Source organism: Macrotis lagotis, chromosome X (assembly GCF_037893015.1).
Source record: "Macrotis lagotis isolate mMagLag1 chromosome X, bilby.v1.9.chrom.fasta, whole genome shotgun sequence".
Lineage (NCBI taxonomy): Eukaryota > Metazoa > Chordata > Mammalia > Peramelemorphia > Peramelidae > Macrotis > Macrotis lagotis.
Window position 1 is genome coordinate 404,508,338 of NC_133666.1, and position 14,984 is coordinate 404,523,321.

Genomic DNA, 14,984 nt, shown 5'->3' on the forward strand with positions numbered 1-14,984 from the left:
CGGATTGTTAGACTGAGTTTCATTGACCATGGGCAAGTCACTAAAAATCTCTAGGCCTCAGTTTTCACATCTGTAAAAAAATGAGCATGGTGGACTAGATGAGCTCAGGGTCCTTCTAGGTTTAATCTATGATCCTATGTTTTATGACAATTAAAATATGTAATCTACAGCACTATTACTCTAGCAACAAAAAATGAAAACTTTTATCCAGGTTATTTATCTGTTGATTTATTGTCCATCTAGATATGTTTGTTTTAATGGGAAAGTCTGACCTCACTGGTAAAGTAGTGATAGTTTTTTTCCAAATCAACAAGGTAAGCAAGTCTAAGAGGCTTCCCAAAGTCTTTATAGATTCAAGAATCAAATGTAGGGATTGTCAGCAGTTAATATGAGGAATAGAAGTTGAAGATACCCCCAAAGGTACTTGCTCTGATCACTTTTTCCTTTTATTGTGGAAAGGTAGCTCACATTTAATTCTTCTGACATATAAGCCAAATAACAATCTGTGGATAGAGAATAAATCAATTGACTTTTGGGTAACAGATGTACAATACTTTCTTTCTTACTTTTTTTTGGAATGGCAATGGATTCCATTTTTACTTTTTATTTTTAAAAGAAGTTTAACAGTTTTATCCTACATATCTTTCTAGATCTTCGTGCATAAAACAGTAATGAGATCTCAAGGGACTATGAATTGTTGGGTGGGTATGTTAGCAATGCTTAATGTACAGTGACTTCATGCAGAGAACTGAAATGAGACACAGATGATTCATTTACACATTTATTTTCTATCCTGTATATTCTATCAGACTGAAATGGAGAACAATTAATTTCATAGACATTTGACATAAATTAAACAAGTATTTTGATGTTGAACAATTGTACAGACATGCATATAAATATGCTGACTGGTGCAGAAATATTTAGCTGATCAGCAAAATCTATTAATATGAAACCACATTTCCTTTTTGTGAAGTTAAAATGCAGCAGATATGGAGACATTGATACAGATATCATTAAATGTAAGAGAGAATTGTTACACTAAAGGTGTATGACAGACAGCTGAACAAACATTTATATATGAAACTGGGTCATCTATAGCAAAATGAAATCAAATCTTTTTTGAGTAAATATAATAATAAGAAGAATAAGAAAGCATGTTGAGGCAGATGAATGATATCAGACAAGACTTACCATTTATTCATATCTTTTTCTTCTATTAACAGCTCATATTAAAATATTTCAACATATCTACTTATTATGAAATGCTAATGCAGTGGTAATATTGATGGTGGTGAAGCCATGGCTACCCAATCAACTGAGAAATCTTGGGAAAAAATACTGCTTGTGCTTTTTGGTATTTCCCTGCAACATTCAGTGAATTCTCAGGAAAAAAAAAAAACCACAACTCTCCAAAGTGTTAAACTAAACAAAATGATGTAGAGTTCATGCTAGTACACCTATGCACCTAAGAGTATCTAACTTAACAACATGAAGACTGACTATTGTCTTAGTTGATCCTTAAATTGCTTTTATGTCTGTGCACTCTATCCCTAAGATTTTAATTTTTGTTGTTGCATGGTTTCCTAGAGGCAGTTTAGAGTAGAGGATAGCTTGCTGGCCTTGGAGTCAGGAAAACCTGGATTCTAGACCTGTTGTTGATAAATACTGGCTGTAGACAATTATCTAGTCTCAACCTTTCAATGTCTCATGCATATCTCTCATATTAAAGGTTTTTAGCTAAGTCATAGATCTGCTTCTGTGGAAAAGTCCTACATCAAAGAAATCATAGATCTGGATACTGCCCTCTCCCCATAGGTACTTTAAATCTGTAAGACTTGAGTGACTCAGTAGAAGCTACATATCTAAAATTTTGTACCACTTTACTTTCTGAATAAATCTACTTCATTGGAAAATAGCCATGATTAGCCCCAATGGATTTTTGCTTGTTTTAGTTGCTGTAATTTCTAAACAACTTCATAAAACATCATACAATTACTTTGTTACTCCCCATAGAGTATTGTTGCCTAAATCTAGCATAAATTTCAATTTCTAGCAGTTGATTATTGAGTTTTAAGATTTAGAGAATTTGGGGCAGCTAGGTGGCACAGTAGATAGAGCACTGGCCTTGGAATGAGGAGGATCAAATTCAAATCCAACCTCAGACATTTATTAATTGCCTAGCTGTGTGACTTTGGGCAAGTCACTTAAAAACTCCATTGCCTTAAATAAATAAAATTTAAAAATTATTTAGAAAATTCCATTTCTAATACCCAAAGAATGTGGTAGAGAAAATAGAGCAACCATCCAATTTTTTTTAGCTCTTCTCAAAACAAATTTTGTCAAAAATATTCAAACAAATGAGATCAAGGTTTTTCTTTTACTTATTTACTTAGCTCATTTAAAATAGTGTCTTTAAGCTTCTGCTTTTCCTTAACCATTCTTATGTATATTTGTTTGCTTTTTCAAAAGTTTCATTATGAAAAATAATTTGAAGGAAATTGACTTTATTCCTCTGAGATAAAAATAAAAATCTTTCTTATTCCTTTGATGTATTTTGAAAATGACTGCTTTATATTTTGATGATCATGAAAAAGCAACTAATATCAGACAGGTAGGAAGTCTAATCATCATCTTACCTTTTTATTTTATATGTTATAGAGATAATATGAAATTTTGGTCAATGGAAAGCATTAACTGCGTGATTCAGCAAAAAAAAAAAACCCAAACAAACCAAACCTTACACTCTGTAGACCATTAATAGATTATGTTTTCAGGCCAAATTTCCTGATGATTTGAGTTTATGTAGATTTGACTCAAAATTTTTTGGAAAATATCTAAGAACCAATTATGGGAGGAAAAAAAGACTCCAAAATTTATGGCCAAATAATATACAATTACAAAAGCTGAAACAGGCAATCATTTTAACAGAAGGTACCATTGTGTTATCTATGTAAGCATTTTACAATCACTTTTGCACGCCCTATGTACACAAGACACCATAGTATGAGAGTGATATTAGCATAAGGTGTTGCTATAGTAACAGTAGCTTGTTTGTCTTGATGGCACTTGTAGGAAGCAGACATGAATGAACATTTGGGATTTTATATCGGCTACGTAGAAATAGTAGACAATGTAATAAATACATTTATTGAGCAATTAGGGCAGCATCATTTTTGGTCTGACTACTATTTAATAAACTAGGAGCTTTGCTCTTTTGACAAAAACCTAATGAAAAAAAGGAATGCAGCATTAATTAGTTTGTTATTAAAATGTTAAATGTTGTTAAGGTTGAGACTGAATGCCATGCAGATATGGTTTATATCTTTTTTTTGCAAACATCCAAGTTAATGTTAAGTAGCTTTAAAAATGATTTACAGCAAATATTTGGAATGTTTGATATTACACCAAAATATTTAGGATACATTGCTGACCAATAAGAGCATGTAAGCTCCTTGAGGGCAAGGACTGTTTGGTCTTTGTCTTTGTATCTATGCATGTTCCAGTGCTTGACTCATAGCAGCCACTTAAATACTTATTAAATCAATGAAAATATTAAAGTGAGCAATGTGACAGTGATGGGCTCAAGGATCCATCAGTAAGAGTCATTCATGCATCCTGATTAACCCTACAGAGATGCTTACTGAATTCTCTGAAAACGAAATTTTTAAAAGTCTTTGCTTTGATGAGATTCAGCCATTATTTTAAGATGAATTTTAACAAAGTCATAGTGTTATGACTTTGCTTGCTGTGATAGCTGTGTTTTCAGTCTTCTGTGTGATTTTTCATGTTCACAGTAGGAATCCTTTGATGTTGTTTGAAGTAATTATACACTGCACTGCTACATTTCCTTTTGGATAGTGTAGGAATAGTTGCATCAGGTCAGTCTATCATGTCACAGATAATACTGTATACACAATGAGACAATATAAAAAAGAGAGATTTCTATAATCTAGTGACTTATTTTAAATAAAATCAAAGTTGAATTCACTTCTAAGTTATTTTCCTTGGTTAATAAGATGGTTTTTGTATGAAAAAATGCTAATATTATAAAATCTAAAATCTAAATTAAAAATACAAAATTGATGAGAACTTTTAATATGGAGACATCTTATACTTTGGTTTAATGACCTATACTGAACACAAACATGAATAGCAAGCTTGAGTAGATATGTGTCTTCATGAAGAACATTTTTAACATGAGTTACTTTACAGAATGTACTGTTAGCAATACTTTCAGCAAAATTTTGGAGCATAAAGAAGGACCAAGATTTGTCTTGATTATGAATAGTTCAGATTGTTGATTAAGTTCATAGTACTAAAGATAGTATATAAAAAAGGCTTCTAACATATAAAATAGTTTGAGGAAGGACTACTTTTTCTCTTGAAGAAATAGATATTTCTTTATTATATGTATATATTAAAAAGGCAGCTAGGTCAAATATTTTGAATTATCAAATTCCCCAAATATAATGAAATACTTGCCCAAGAGAAATTAATTTTTCTTTAAAGGAGCATGAGATAAATATATAAATATTTCTTGTAAATTTCCAATTCCTTAAAACATGGGTTTCAGAAACTACTTTCTGTTATTTTAAGGAAAAAAATAACTTTATTTTTTTGGATTATTTTGATAATTGAAACAATTTTAGATGACTAACATTATGAACATATTATGCATTAGGTAACATACTTCTTCACTTTAAAGTTGCTTCTACAATTAAGTGTAGAAGGACAAATTTTTAATAAAACTATTAATCCTGGCCATACTGAAGAAAAAAGAGATTTATATATGGTTCAAAAGGAAGAGAAAAATCTCCCCCAAATATAAAATATTTTACTATATATTTAGGAAAACACAGCATGGTGGATAAAGAAGATAAATAGTTGGTCTGGAGTCATGAAGACTCACATTCAATACCTGCCTCTTACTGGGCAAGTGCAGTAACCTCTCAGGTCCCTAGGCGACTATAAATTACTGATCAGTTGTCAATCTGCATTGGTAGAGAGATTTCCCCACACTAGAAGTTATCCATACTGTTGAAACTACGGGTCTGGATAAAAAAGAAATAAGAAAATATGTAGTTCATATCCAATATCTTTGGCCAAACCTCATTTCTTACTCCATTAATTTCTTGAAGAACATCTTTGAAAGTACTCATTTTCCGTGGTTGAAATGTTACATTTATTAAATAGACTAAAATATTGTGACATCTTCAATTGGGAATTCTATGGTATTTCAGACACTAGACCAGTAATGTTTGGAAGAATGAATGACAAAGGAGGAATTTAGACAAGCTAGGACACTGAATTGAAGACCAGATCTAGGAATTTTCCAAATTAGGTTAGTAAGGATTTCATAGCAAGGGAAAGATTCCTGAAATGTTAGTGGGTAGTTTATATGTTACATTAATTGGATTTCTCAAATGTCTTTCCTAATAAGACTAGCACCTACTAGGTAAAGGATGATTTATTTTTTCCATTGAAAATACATGAAATAAATTGGCATTTTTTGACTTCTATTTCCCACCTCATTGCCACACACCTGGTTTCAGCTTGAACATTAGCTGTTGGAAATATATGCTCTAAAGCTTGGCATTTTAAAAAAGTGTGTTTCAGTGGCCTAATGGCACTTCATTACTGCTTGGTAAATGTCTTTCATACATTTATTTCTGTTTATGGTTTAATATTATGACAGTTTAAATTTGCATAAGTTTTAAATCTTGAATAGTATAATGCAAAGATAACGTCCTATGAGTTTTTAAAAATAGGCTTTGAAATGAATAAGAAAACCTTGCTAGTTCTATAGGGAGAGTGTGCATAACATGAATTATTTTGTTATTAAGTGATTGCATACTGAGTTTAAGAAACTTAGATCATGAGTCCATATTTGTATTTGCTTGGTTATTAAAAGAAAAAAAAATGCACAGACCAAATATTTAACATGAAAGGCAGCATAGCTTAGGGAACAGGCCAGCCTCAGAATCCGAAAGACCAGGGTTCAAATCCTACTTCTGACATAATTAATTGTCTGACTGGGGACAAGTCACTTAACACTTGGTGCAGCCTCCAGTTCCCTACACTGATGAAATCACATATCTAGATCTACTCATTCCTTCTGATCTACCCCTACACAGACCACTCAATGCAAAGGGAGTTCTTGATTTTATGAGCCAATCTCATAAAATAAGGAGAATCTACTTGTAGTCATTGAATTGAATTGGACTTTTACAGTTAACTGGTAAATTAAGTCAGTAAAAAGAGGTCCAAACTTAGTACAAATTTGTCCTTTCAGGTTGACTTTCAGGCTCCTGTTGATCTTTGAGGCATCAGTTTGTAAGGAACTAGACACTTGAAGATTTGGGTCCTGAATCAATGGTAGCCTATTGTCAGGGCTTCAATTCAATCTAATAGTAACATATAGAACTATACCAAGAGGCATGCCAAAGAAGACTGGTAGCAATTTTACCATGGACTTGGAGGAAGAGGAGGACATCTGCAGTGCAGACATAAAGTGATTGATTACAAAATGACAATCTTAAAAGCTACCTTGACTTTATAATAGTTGGTAGCAAATGGTGGAAGATGATAATGATTTTTCATTCTAAATCTATCTTGATTACTACATATTTTTCTGACAAATTAATTTGCTCATTTTGCCTTACAAAGTACATGAGGTGATACCTTATGGAACGAATAATTTCTTCAACCCCTATTATTGAGTTACTTTGCCAACACTGTAAAATCTATTTATCCAAATTGATCATAGGCTTACCATTTTCATTGTGTCTACCACAAAGTCACTCATTGAACCTGTTCTTTACTCCATTGTCCGTCTGGGTATGTATAAATGACTCCATATAACAGAATATTTTGTTTCCAAAAACATATTTCCAAGATGAAAAGGCAAATGATCACTGAAATTAATGGGACATTGTGATCAATACAGTTAAACAATTACTAGAACTTGAGTATTCCTATTCTGCCATAGCAAGTTGGACTATATCTTTGGGAAGGGAAAACACTAGAACATGAGTAAAATATATATTGAAGGGGTATATTGAAATACAAATAGTAGTAACTCAAGAGACTTACATAGCTACAGAAATTTCGGTCCATCCTAGACAGTGTTCAATCACAGAATTTCTTTATGAAAGGGAATGTTTTTACAAATGATTTCTTTAACAGATTTATAGTTAGATTTACAATCTCTATTCTTATATTCTTATATGTGCCTCTTTTTACTTATAGAAATATATGCACATGTATACTAAATATATACATTTCCTTGTTTAAAAACATCTTATTAACATTTTCTTTGTCGTATTTTCCTTTTGTTGTATTTGTAACTCCATGTTGCCCTATTATTAAAGAAGGGTTTTTTCTTTATTAAAAATATATATTTATATACATGTTTATAGGCTAAAAGTTTTTAAGACTAGCAAAGAAGTTATGCATAAATGGCAATAATAGAAAAATAAACATTTATTCAATTATGTCAGGCAAGTAGCATAAATGATTAGTGAAATCAATAAATGGTAATATTCCTTAAATTGGAATTAAATAATTTAGGAAGTGCTCTAAGATTTTGGGGTTTAGAACTCTTCCATTTTATTGGTAATGTGCCTTCTTTTCAAATTTCCATTTTCATTCAAGTTTCATAGGACTTGTTTCAGGAGAAAAGAAGGTAAGAAGGAAGGAAGAAAGAAAGAAAAAAAGGTAGACAGGTGGGCAGGCAGGAAAGAAAGAAGATTATTTCAATAAGTTGTTTTTAGAATCTTAATCAAAATTTTAAATCTACATGAATTACTGAATAGCAAAATAAATTACTTAAAAAAGAATAGCAATATATTGCTGTAACATGTCTATTAGAAAAGAAACCATTAAGAACCTTTTACTTTTAATATTAAAAACAAAATTGTTAATTAAAAAATACAACTCTTCATAGACATTTTCCTAATGTTTGATTTTTTTTCTTGTACTTATTTGGTACTATAACAAACAACTACTCTAGGTGAATAGAAATAAAACCAGTTGATTTAAAATTAATTATGTGGAAACACAATCTAATCCCTCACTAGATTAGAATAGTAATTTATATGCTCTTTTAAATAAATTCTATGAAATTATAGTTTGGATTTCCTACAGACAATATGGTGAAATTCATAGTAAAGAATCAATTTCACCATTTCCTAGGAAAATAGGTATTAAAATTCAGAACTTCATTTATCCATGTTATATTATTTTGATAAGCATTTATCATTTTATATTATCAGAAGAAAAATGTTAAACAATCCATAATCCTCGTTAATTTGCTCTTAAGGGAAGATTTTTTCCTTACTCTTTTGAACATAGCTTAAAATTATTTGCTAATACATTTAACTTATTTTTGTTTCAGAAAAACAATTAGCTTTCTATGACCTCCCCCCAATCTAATATAATTTGTATCCAAGGACTCAGAAGAAGAAATAGCTACATGGTTCAAAATGACTTTTTTTTAAATCCCACTATAATATAATGATTTAATTTCAAAATTTTATATTAATATCAGTATGACTCAATTGATAACAGTTTAAATGACCATAATTCACCATCAATAATAATTTTAAAAATAAATGACTGTTGCTTTCTGGCTAAACATTGCTTTTAATATACTGAATAATTTCCAAAGAAAACACCTCAACTCCCTAGGTACTTCATTGTGAAATCCTGGTGGTTTGAAGGGATATATTTAAGCTTTCAAATCATAATTGTTTTTCCTGGAAATTTGCTTCTCTGAGCCTATACACATGGGATGGAAAATCCTTGTAACTTAGTACATCCATTCATGAGTGCTAATAACTTCATGACCCGATGTGGTTAGTTTTCTCATTTAAAGAATTTCCTTATCCTAACTTTTAGTGCTCATTGCAGGCACTCATAACTATTTATAACACACTTTGGTTCTGGTGTACTTTGGTTTTGGTGAGCAATTTTAATGAACCTGTATTGGGTGAATTAGGCTATGACATGGCTGATCTAATAATTTTATTTTTATTCTAAAATGAATTGATGTGGTCAAGCAAACTTTGTGACAATCCATACTGATTGCTAGATTTTAGAAGAACAGATCTTCCATGTCATAGACTATTTCTTTTGAGATCTAGTCATTCTTTACTTCACTGACAAGTGTCAACAGGTAATAAATTGTAGGTAACAGAGATTTTCCCTAGCATCAATAATCTCCAAGTAGCTTTCAGTACACTATCCAGGTCATAATGGAAGCCCCTTCAAAACATGGCTTTGTGAAATTGCCTAAGGAAGAAAGTATTTTTCTTTTCTGCTCAAGACTTTTGGCAATTAAAAAATTAGAAAGAATTAGAGGAAGGGTTTGGGGGTAGAAGTTCTTAAAATTCTCAGTCATAAAATAATATTCCCTAAAAACCCTCTGACTGAAGAGGGAACTTTTCTGAGTGAAGGCTTTCAAATTCATGGGTTGTAGAGTTAGGATTTTTGAGCAGAAGTTGGGTTAGGACTAACGGATACATCATCGGTGAACTTTTTTGGACAGTAGGACACTTGTACTTAAATTATACTTAAAATTGTCTGAACTCTTTGTTTCATCATGTGCCATGTAGATAAAAGATACATTTTAAAAAATGAACTCATTATTACAAAACACTCAGAAAAGCCCCCAACAATGCCTCATTTCATGTAGATACATTCTAAAGTGGCTATTGGGTCTTGTTTATATTTAACCTATAGGCAAGTAATTTGGAAAATACCTTTAGGCTTGATTTTGGAAAATTGTCTATAGAAAATACAGACTAACAGTTTAAGTATATAAAAACTAACTCACATTTAGTCTTAGTCATTGAAAATATTAGCTAACAATGTAAATAAATATATGTGATTAATGATCATAACTTGTAAGAGCTATGTTTTAGAACAACCAAACATGAAAATCATTTTAAGTTGTAAGCACAGTGGAAAATAGATATGTAAAATTATATTCAATAGTAGGGCTACCTGAATTTCAACTAAGACTTCCAAAACTTAGATATAATGACCAGATTCTATTCCTAAAGAAATGGCATTTTGTAAAAGTTTTAAGTTAGATTATAAACACAGATTAATTTCATTATTAAAAGAAAGCGATTTGGTAGTAAAATTTATAATGCAGTTTCTTATAAAAAACAAAACTATTTTGTGCTTGTATTTTGGTCCAGTGTATTCTGAACTGTGTGTCTCTCACAAAACATTCACAAGTCCTTATATAAGAAAAACAAATTTCAGAGATTTCTGAAAAACTACTGAAATGCAGAAATTTAGAGCTAAAAGAAGGCACACAGGAAATCATGTAAGTCATATTCTTACAGATGAGAAAACAGAGGGGCAGAGAGTTTTGATGACTTCTCTAGGGACTCCTAGCTAGTGGCAAAATATTAAAGAGAACTGAGATTTCTTGTTTCTCAGGACAATGCTGTTTTTTAGTATATTAAGATATGTCCCATTGGCAATATGGTGGGCATCTTTAGTGATTATTTCCTTTTCACTTATCCAAAGATTAAGTGAAAGCTCTCTTTAGGGAAGAGAAAGTGGTATGTGCCTATTGGAATCTCTGCACTCTACTGGAGAAGAGGGAGGTAGCTTCCAAAATAAATAAATAAATCATTATTTAATAAGTTGGACCAAAATTACCATTAAAAACTATTTTTAAATAGAAAGAATTTTGGACAGCTTGTTTTAAAGCACTGGACTGGGAACTCAGAGATTGGGAGAGTGTGTTCTTCTGAGTACTGGTTCTTCCATTAATAGACCATGTGCCTTTGGATAGAACAATTTACTTCACTAGGTCTCACTTTTCTCATCTGTAACAAGGGACCACTTGTACTTAATTTTACTTACCTCAGAGGGTCATTTTGTGGAATGTGCTTCTTAATGGTAAAATGCTCTAATTTCAAGTATGTTCTGGTTTTTCATGATGTCATATAAAGAAGTTTTGGAATCAGAGACCTGAGTTCTAATTTGATTTTTGATGCTTATTACCTATTTGAATCTATACAAGTCATTGTATTCCCCCCCTGGAACTTCATTTCTTCATTTGTAAAACAAGGGGAGTGAGATTATATGACTCCTGAGGTACCTTCCAGCTCTAAAGTATGGTCCTTAGATTTTTTTTTTCCATCATAGGTAAGGTCATGATGACTAGGTATTATCAAATTTTAATATAAAGTTCTAAATAATTTAATTTCTGGTCATTAAATCTTGCATGTTCTCGAGTTTTCATTTAAACCACAAATGCCACAATTAAGCAAAGGCAAATTAAAAAAGATGCACCCTATGACATAGCACAGAGAACTAAAAATGCCCTATTCCCTTAAACTAATAGATTTAATGAGCCTTATAATAGAAAGCAAGGTACATGAGATACTTTAAGTAGAGGTTGCAATCTTGCAACATAAGTCTGTACAGCTCCTCCTGGCATCAGGCTATGAAGGAAGTACCTGTGTCCCTGGAAATTTAATTCCATATATTCTTGAGATTTTTTTGGCTCTCCCAAATCCATTATTTACAAATAGATGCATTTTGCAAGCTCGAAGCACCTTTTTTTTTCACATTGTTGTGAATGCATGCATTGACATTTCATCCTTTCTTGTGCAAATTCTAAAATTCATCAGAACCCCCCCAAATATTTAAAATAGTTTAAAATTTGTCTAATCATAAGTGAAAGGATCAAAAATGTCAGACGTTGCAGAATGCCAATTCCTGATAGAGCTCTCTTTATTTTATCCACTGTTTTTGAAGTCATTTTGTTAGGTTGTTTGTTACAAAAAGCAGCCTCGACTCTTTATTTCAACAGTACTTAAACTAAACTGTTCATGCCATGCAAAAATAACATCTTATGCACTTGTATTTGTGGGAGGGGGGAATGAGAGGGGAGGCTTCCCATTTTTAGTTCATAGGCTTTTACTAATCATGGTTTTTAAGAAACAAGTTTTTATTGCTTTTTTAACTAGTCACATGCTGGTTTCACGTGTGGGACAATAACCTGTATCCCCAGGATTTGAATGAATCTCTGGGGCAAACAAATGGTTTTCCATCTTGTGCCCTTCTTGATTATTGTCCTTTTTTACTTCACCCACTGCTTGGTAAATGTCTTGCATACAATTGTGACTTGTGTTTTGTGGGGGGGAAGAGACAGCACTGGTCTCTTCTCTTAAAGGGTCTCTTCCATCATTCTGCCTATCCCCACAGCAATTTGTGCTGGAGTCTGGCTGCCTGTCCTCAGAAGCTCCATGGAGCTCCAAGAAGTCTTCGTCTTCTCCAGTGTCTATTTCAGTGAAGCTTCTCCTCTCTCTTGAAGAGAAAGGAAATAGTTTTTGTTTGGGAAACAGAGGGGATGAACCCTTTGTAGGTCCCTGACAGAGCCCTGAGACCTCTGTGCCCAGCAAGGGTCTCTCCCCCTGGGGGGAATTCTCCTCTAAGAGAATGGTGCTTATATGTTGGGGTGTGGGTAAAGTAAAGTCTGCCATGGTGGTGACTGGCAAAGGCCTGGCAGTGCTAGGTGGGGTCTGGGGGGCACTGCCTCTGCTCTCCTTGAAGTTCACTTTCAGGGACCTGGACTTTAGGGGATTGCTACCTTTTAGAGAACTTTTTGGACTCTCTGTTACACTGTCAAACTGCAGAGGACCATGCAACCCAGACTGGGATACTACTGAGTCTGGGCTTCCAATGGTGTCAATTGGAGTATATTCAAATGTAGCATCTCTAGGGGCAGAACTTTTCTCCCTGGTGAGTGTTAAAAATGGGAGTCCCTTGGCTCTTTGGTGCTCTTCTGCTCCTGTGGGGTCAGGGGGAAATCTCATCTGTAAGTGAGTGCTGGCATAGGGTGGGAGGGGGGATCTTTCAGTTTCTGTGAAGTCGGTGGCACAGCTGGTGAAGCTGTCAATACTCGAGGTGCTCCTCATGTCCATGATGACCTCTGTCTGGGTCACAGCCAGCTGCTCCTGAGGGCAGGCCACTTCCTCCATCTCAATCTCCTCTTTGTACACGGGTGGTTTTTCAGCCTGCTCCTGGTAGTCGGGAGCATTCAAGTGTGAGTGGGGCTGGGTTGTCTTGGTGATTTCATTGTATAGCATCTCCAGTTTGTGGGCACTCAAGTGCTGGGGACTTGAGGAAGTATTGTTGAGCTGTTCATGGGAATCTTTCTGACTAACCTCCTGATACTTATTCTCATAGGATTTGTTGGAACTGGTTTCAGATAAGGCCTTCCTGGCCCACTTCCATCGGCTTGGAGATAGGTGGTTATCATCTGTCGAGTCCTTAGTGTTGGCAGAATCGCCTGCTTTCTCCACAGCCACATCAATAAGTTCCATACTCCTAGCAAAGGCATCTTTTAAGTTCATGGAAACAATACTTCCATTTCTTTTAGCCCTTTCCAGGGCCTCCCGCCTTTTAATTGCTTTCTCCTGACGTTTTTGTTCCTTATAAAACTCAGAGAAATTGTTTACAATGATTGGGATGGGAAGTGCAATCACTAGAACCCCAGCTATACAGCAGAGACCTCCCACAATTTTTCCCAATAAAGTTTTAGGGTAGATGTCACCATATCCTACTGTTGTCATGGTGATGGTGGCCCACCAAAAGGAGGCAGGAATACTGGTAAACTTGGTCGCATCTTCATCCTTCTCTGCAAAAAACACAAGACTGGAAAATATCATTATCCCCATGGCTAAAAAGAGTATCAACAAGCCCAATTCATTGTAACTCCGTCTCAGAGTGAATCCTAAAGACTGGAGCCCCGTTGAATGTCTGGCAAGTTTCAAGATCCGGAGTATCCTCATGATACGGAAAATCTGCACCACCCGCCTTACGTTCTGGAACTGGAGCACACTCTTGTTGGACTCAGTGAGGAAAATGGTGACATAATATGGTAAGATGGCCAGCAGATCAATGACATTTAATGGACCTTTAAAGAACTTCCACTTGTTTGGTGAGGAAAGGAAGCGTAAAAGATACTCCATGGTAAACCAGGCTATGCAGACAGCCTCAACATGTGCTAACTGTGGGTTGTCATTAGGCTGGCCATATTCATCCATTTCTTGAAGCTCAGGTAGGGTGTTGAGAGACAGGGCAATGGTGGATAGCACGATGAACAGAATGGATACAATGGCCAAGATCTGGAGGGAAAAAATAAAACATTAGTTAGCAAGCTACAGATCACAGAAAAGCTGACAAAACTGCAAAAGGGCTTTGCAGTTTATAAAACCTCTTTCTCACAATAATCCTGTAAGGTAGATCGTGCAAGTGTGATTAACCCTATTTTATAGATAAAGAAACTAAAGATCAGAGAGTTTAGTGCTTTACCCAGTTAATAAGGAGATGGAGCTGGGACTCAGCTCAGGTCTTCTGAATGTCAAGTCCAATGCTCAGCAGTCAGGGTGTATAGTAGATAGAGCACTGGATTTGGAATTGGGAAGACTGGATTCCACATCTGATCCCAGACCCTTTCTAGCTGTGGGACCTTAGGCAAGTCACTTAATTTCTGCCTCAGTTTCCTCAATTACAAGATGGAGATAATAACCACACAGGGCTGTTGATAGAATCAAATGAGATAATAGGAGTAAACTATTTATTACAGAATGTCACAGAAGAATTCCATATTAATGCTTGTTTCTTCCCTTTCCCTTCCTCTTTTCACTAAATCACAGTATCTTTCACTATTTTAGTTTTACAAGGTGGTTGAAATGTAAACATATATAAATCTGATATTTTTTGGAAAAAATGACCAAAATATGACATATTTGTAGCTACTGGAGTGACTAGGTGGTGCAGTGCAGAGTGCTTAACCTGGACACGGGAAGACCTGAGTTCAAATCCAGCCACAGATACTTACCAGCTGTATGGCCTTGGGAAAAACATGTAGCCTATCTGCTCATTCCCCCCCCCCCCTTATAAATTTAGAATAATGATAATATTAAATATTTTCCAGGATTATTTTT

General features: G+C 34.1%; 1 protein-coding gene across 1 annotated transcript in view; it reads right to left on the minus strand.

Annotated features, from left to right (window-relative positions):
• Nucleotides 1–10,336: 10,336 nt before the first annotated feature.
• LOC141503179 (potassium voltage-gated channel subfamily B member 2) overlaps nt 10,337–14,984 on the minus strand; it is a 496,486-nt gene continuing 491,838 nt past the window's right edge. Inside the window, exon 3 of the mRNA XM_074208381.1 lies at nt 10,337–14,162. Within this exon, the coding sequence (XP_074064482.1) occupies nt 12,000–14,162 (2,163 nt within the window). The 3' untranslated portion in view covers nt 10,337–11,999. The remainder of the gene's footprint in view (nt 14,163–14,984) is intronic.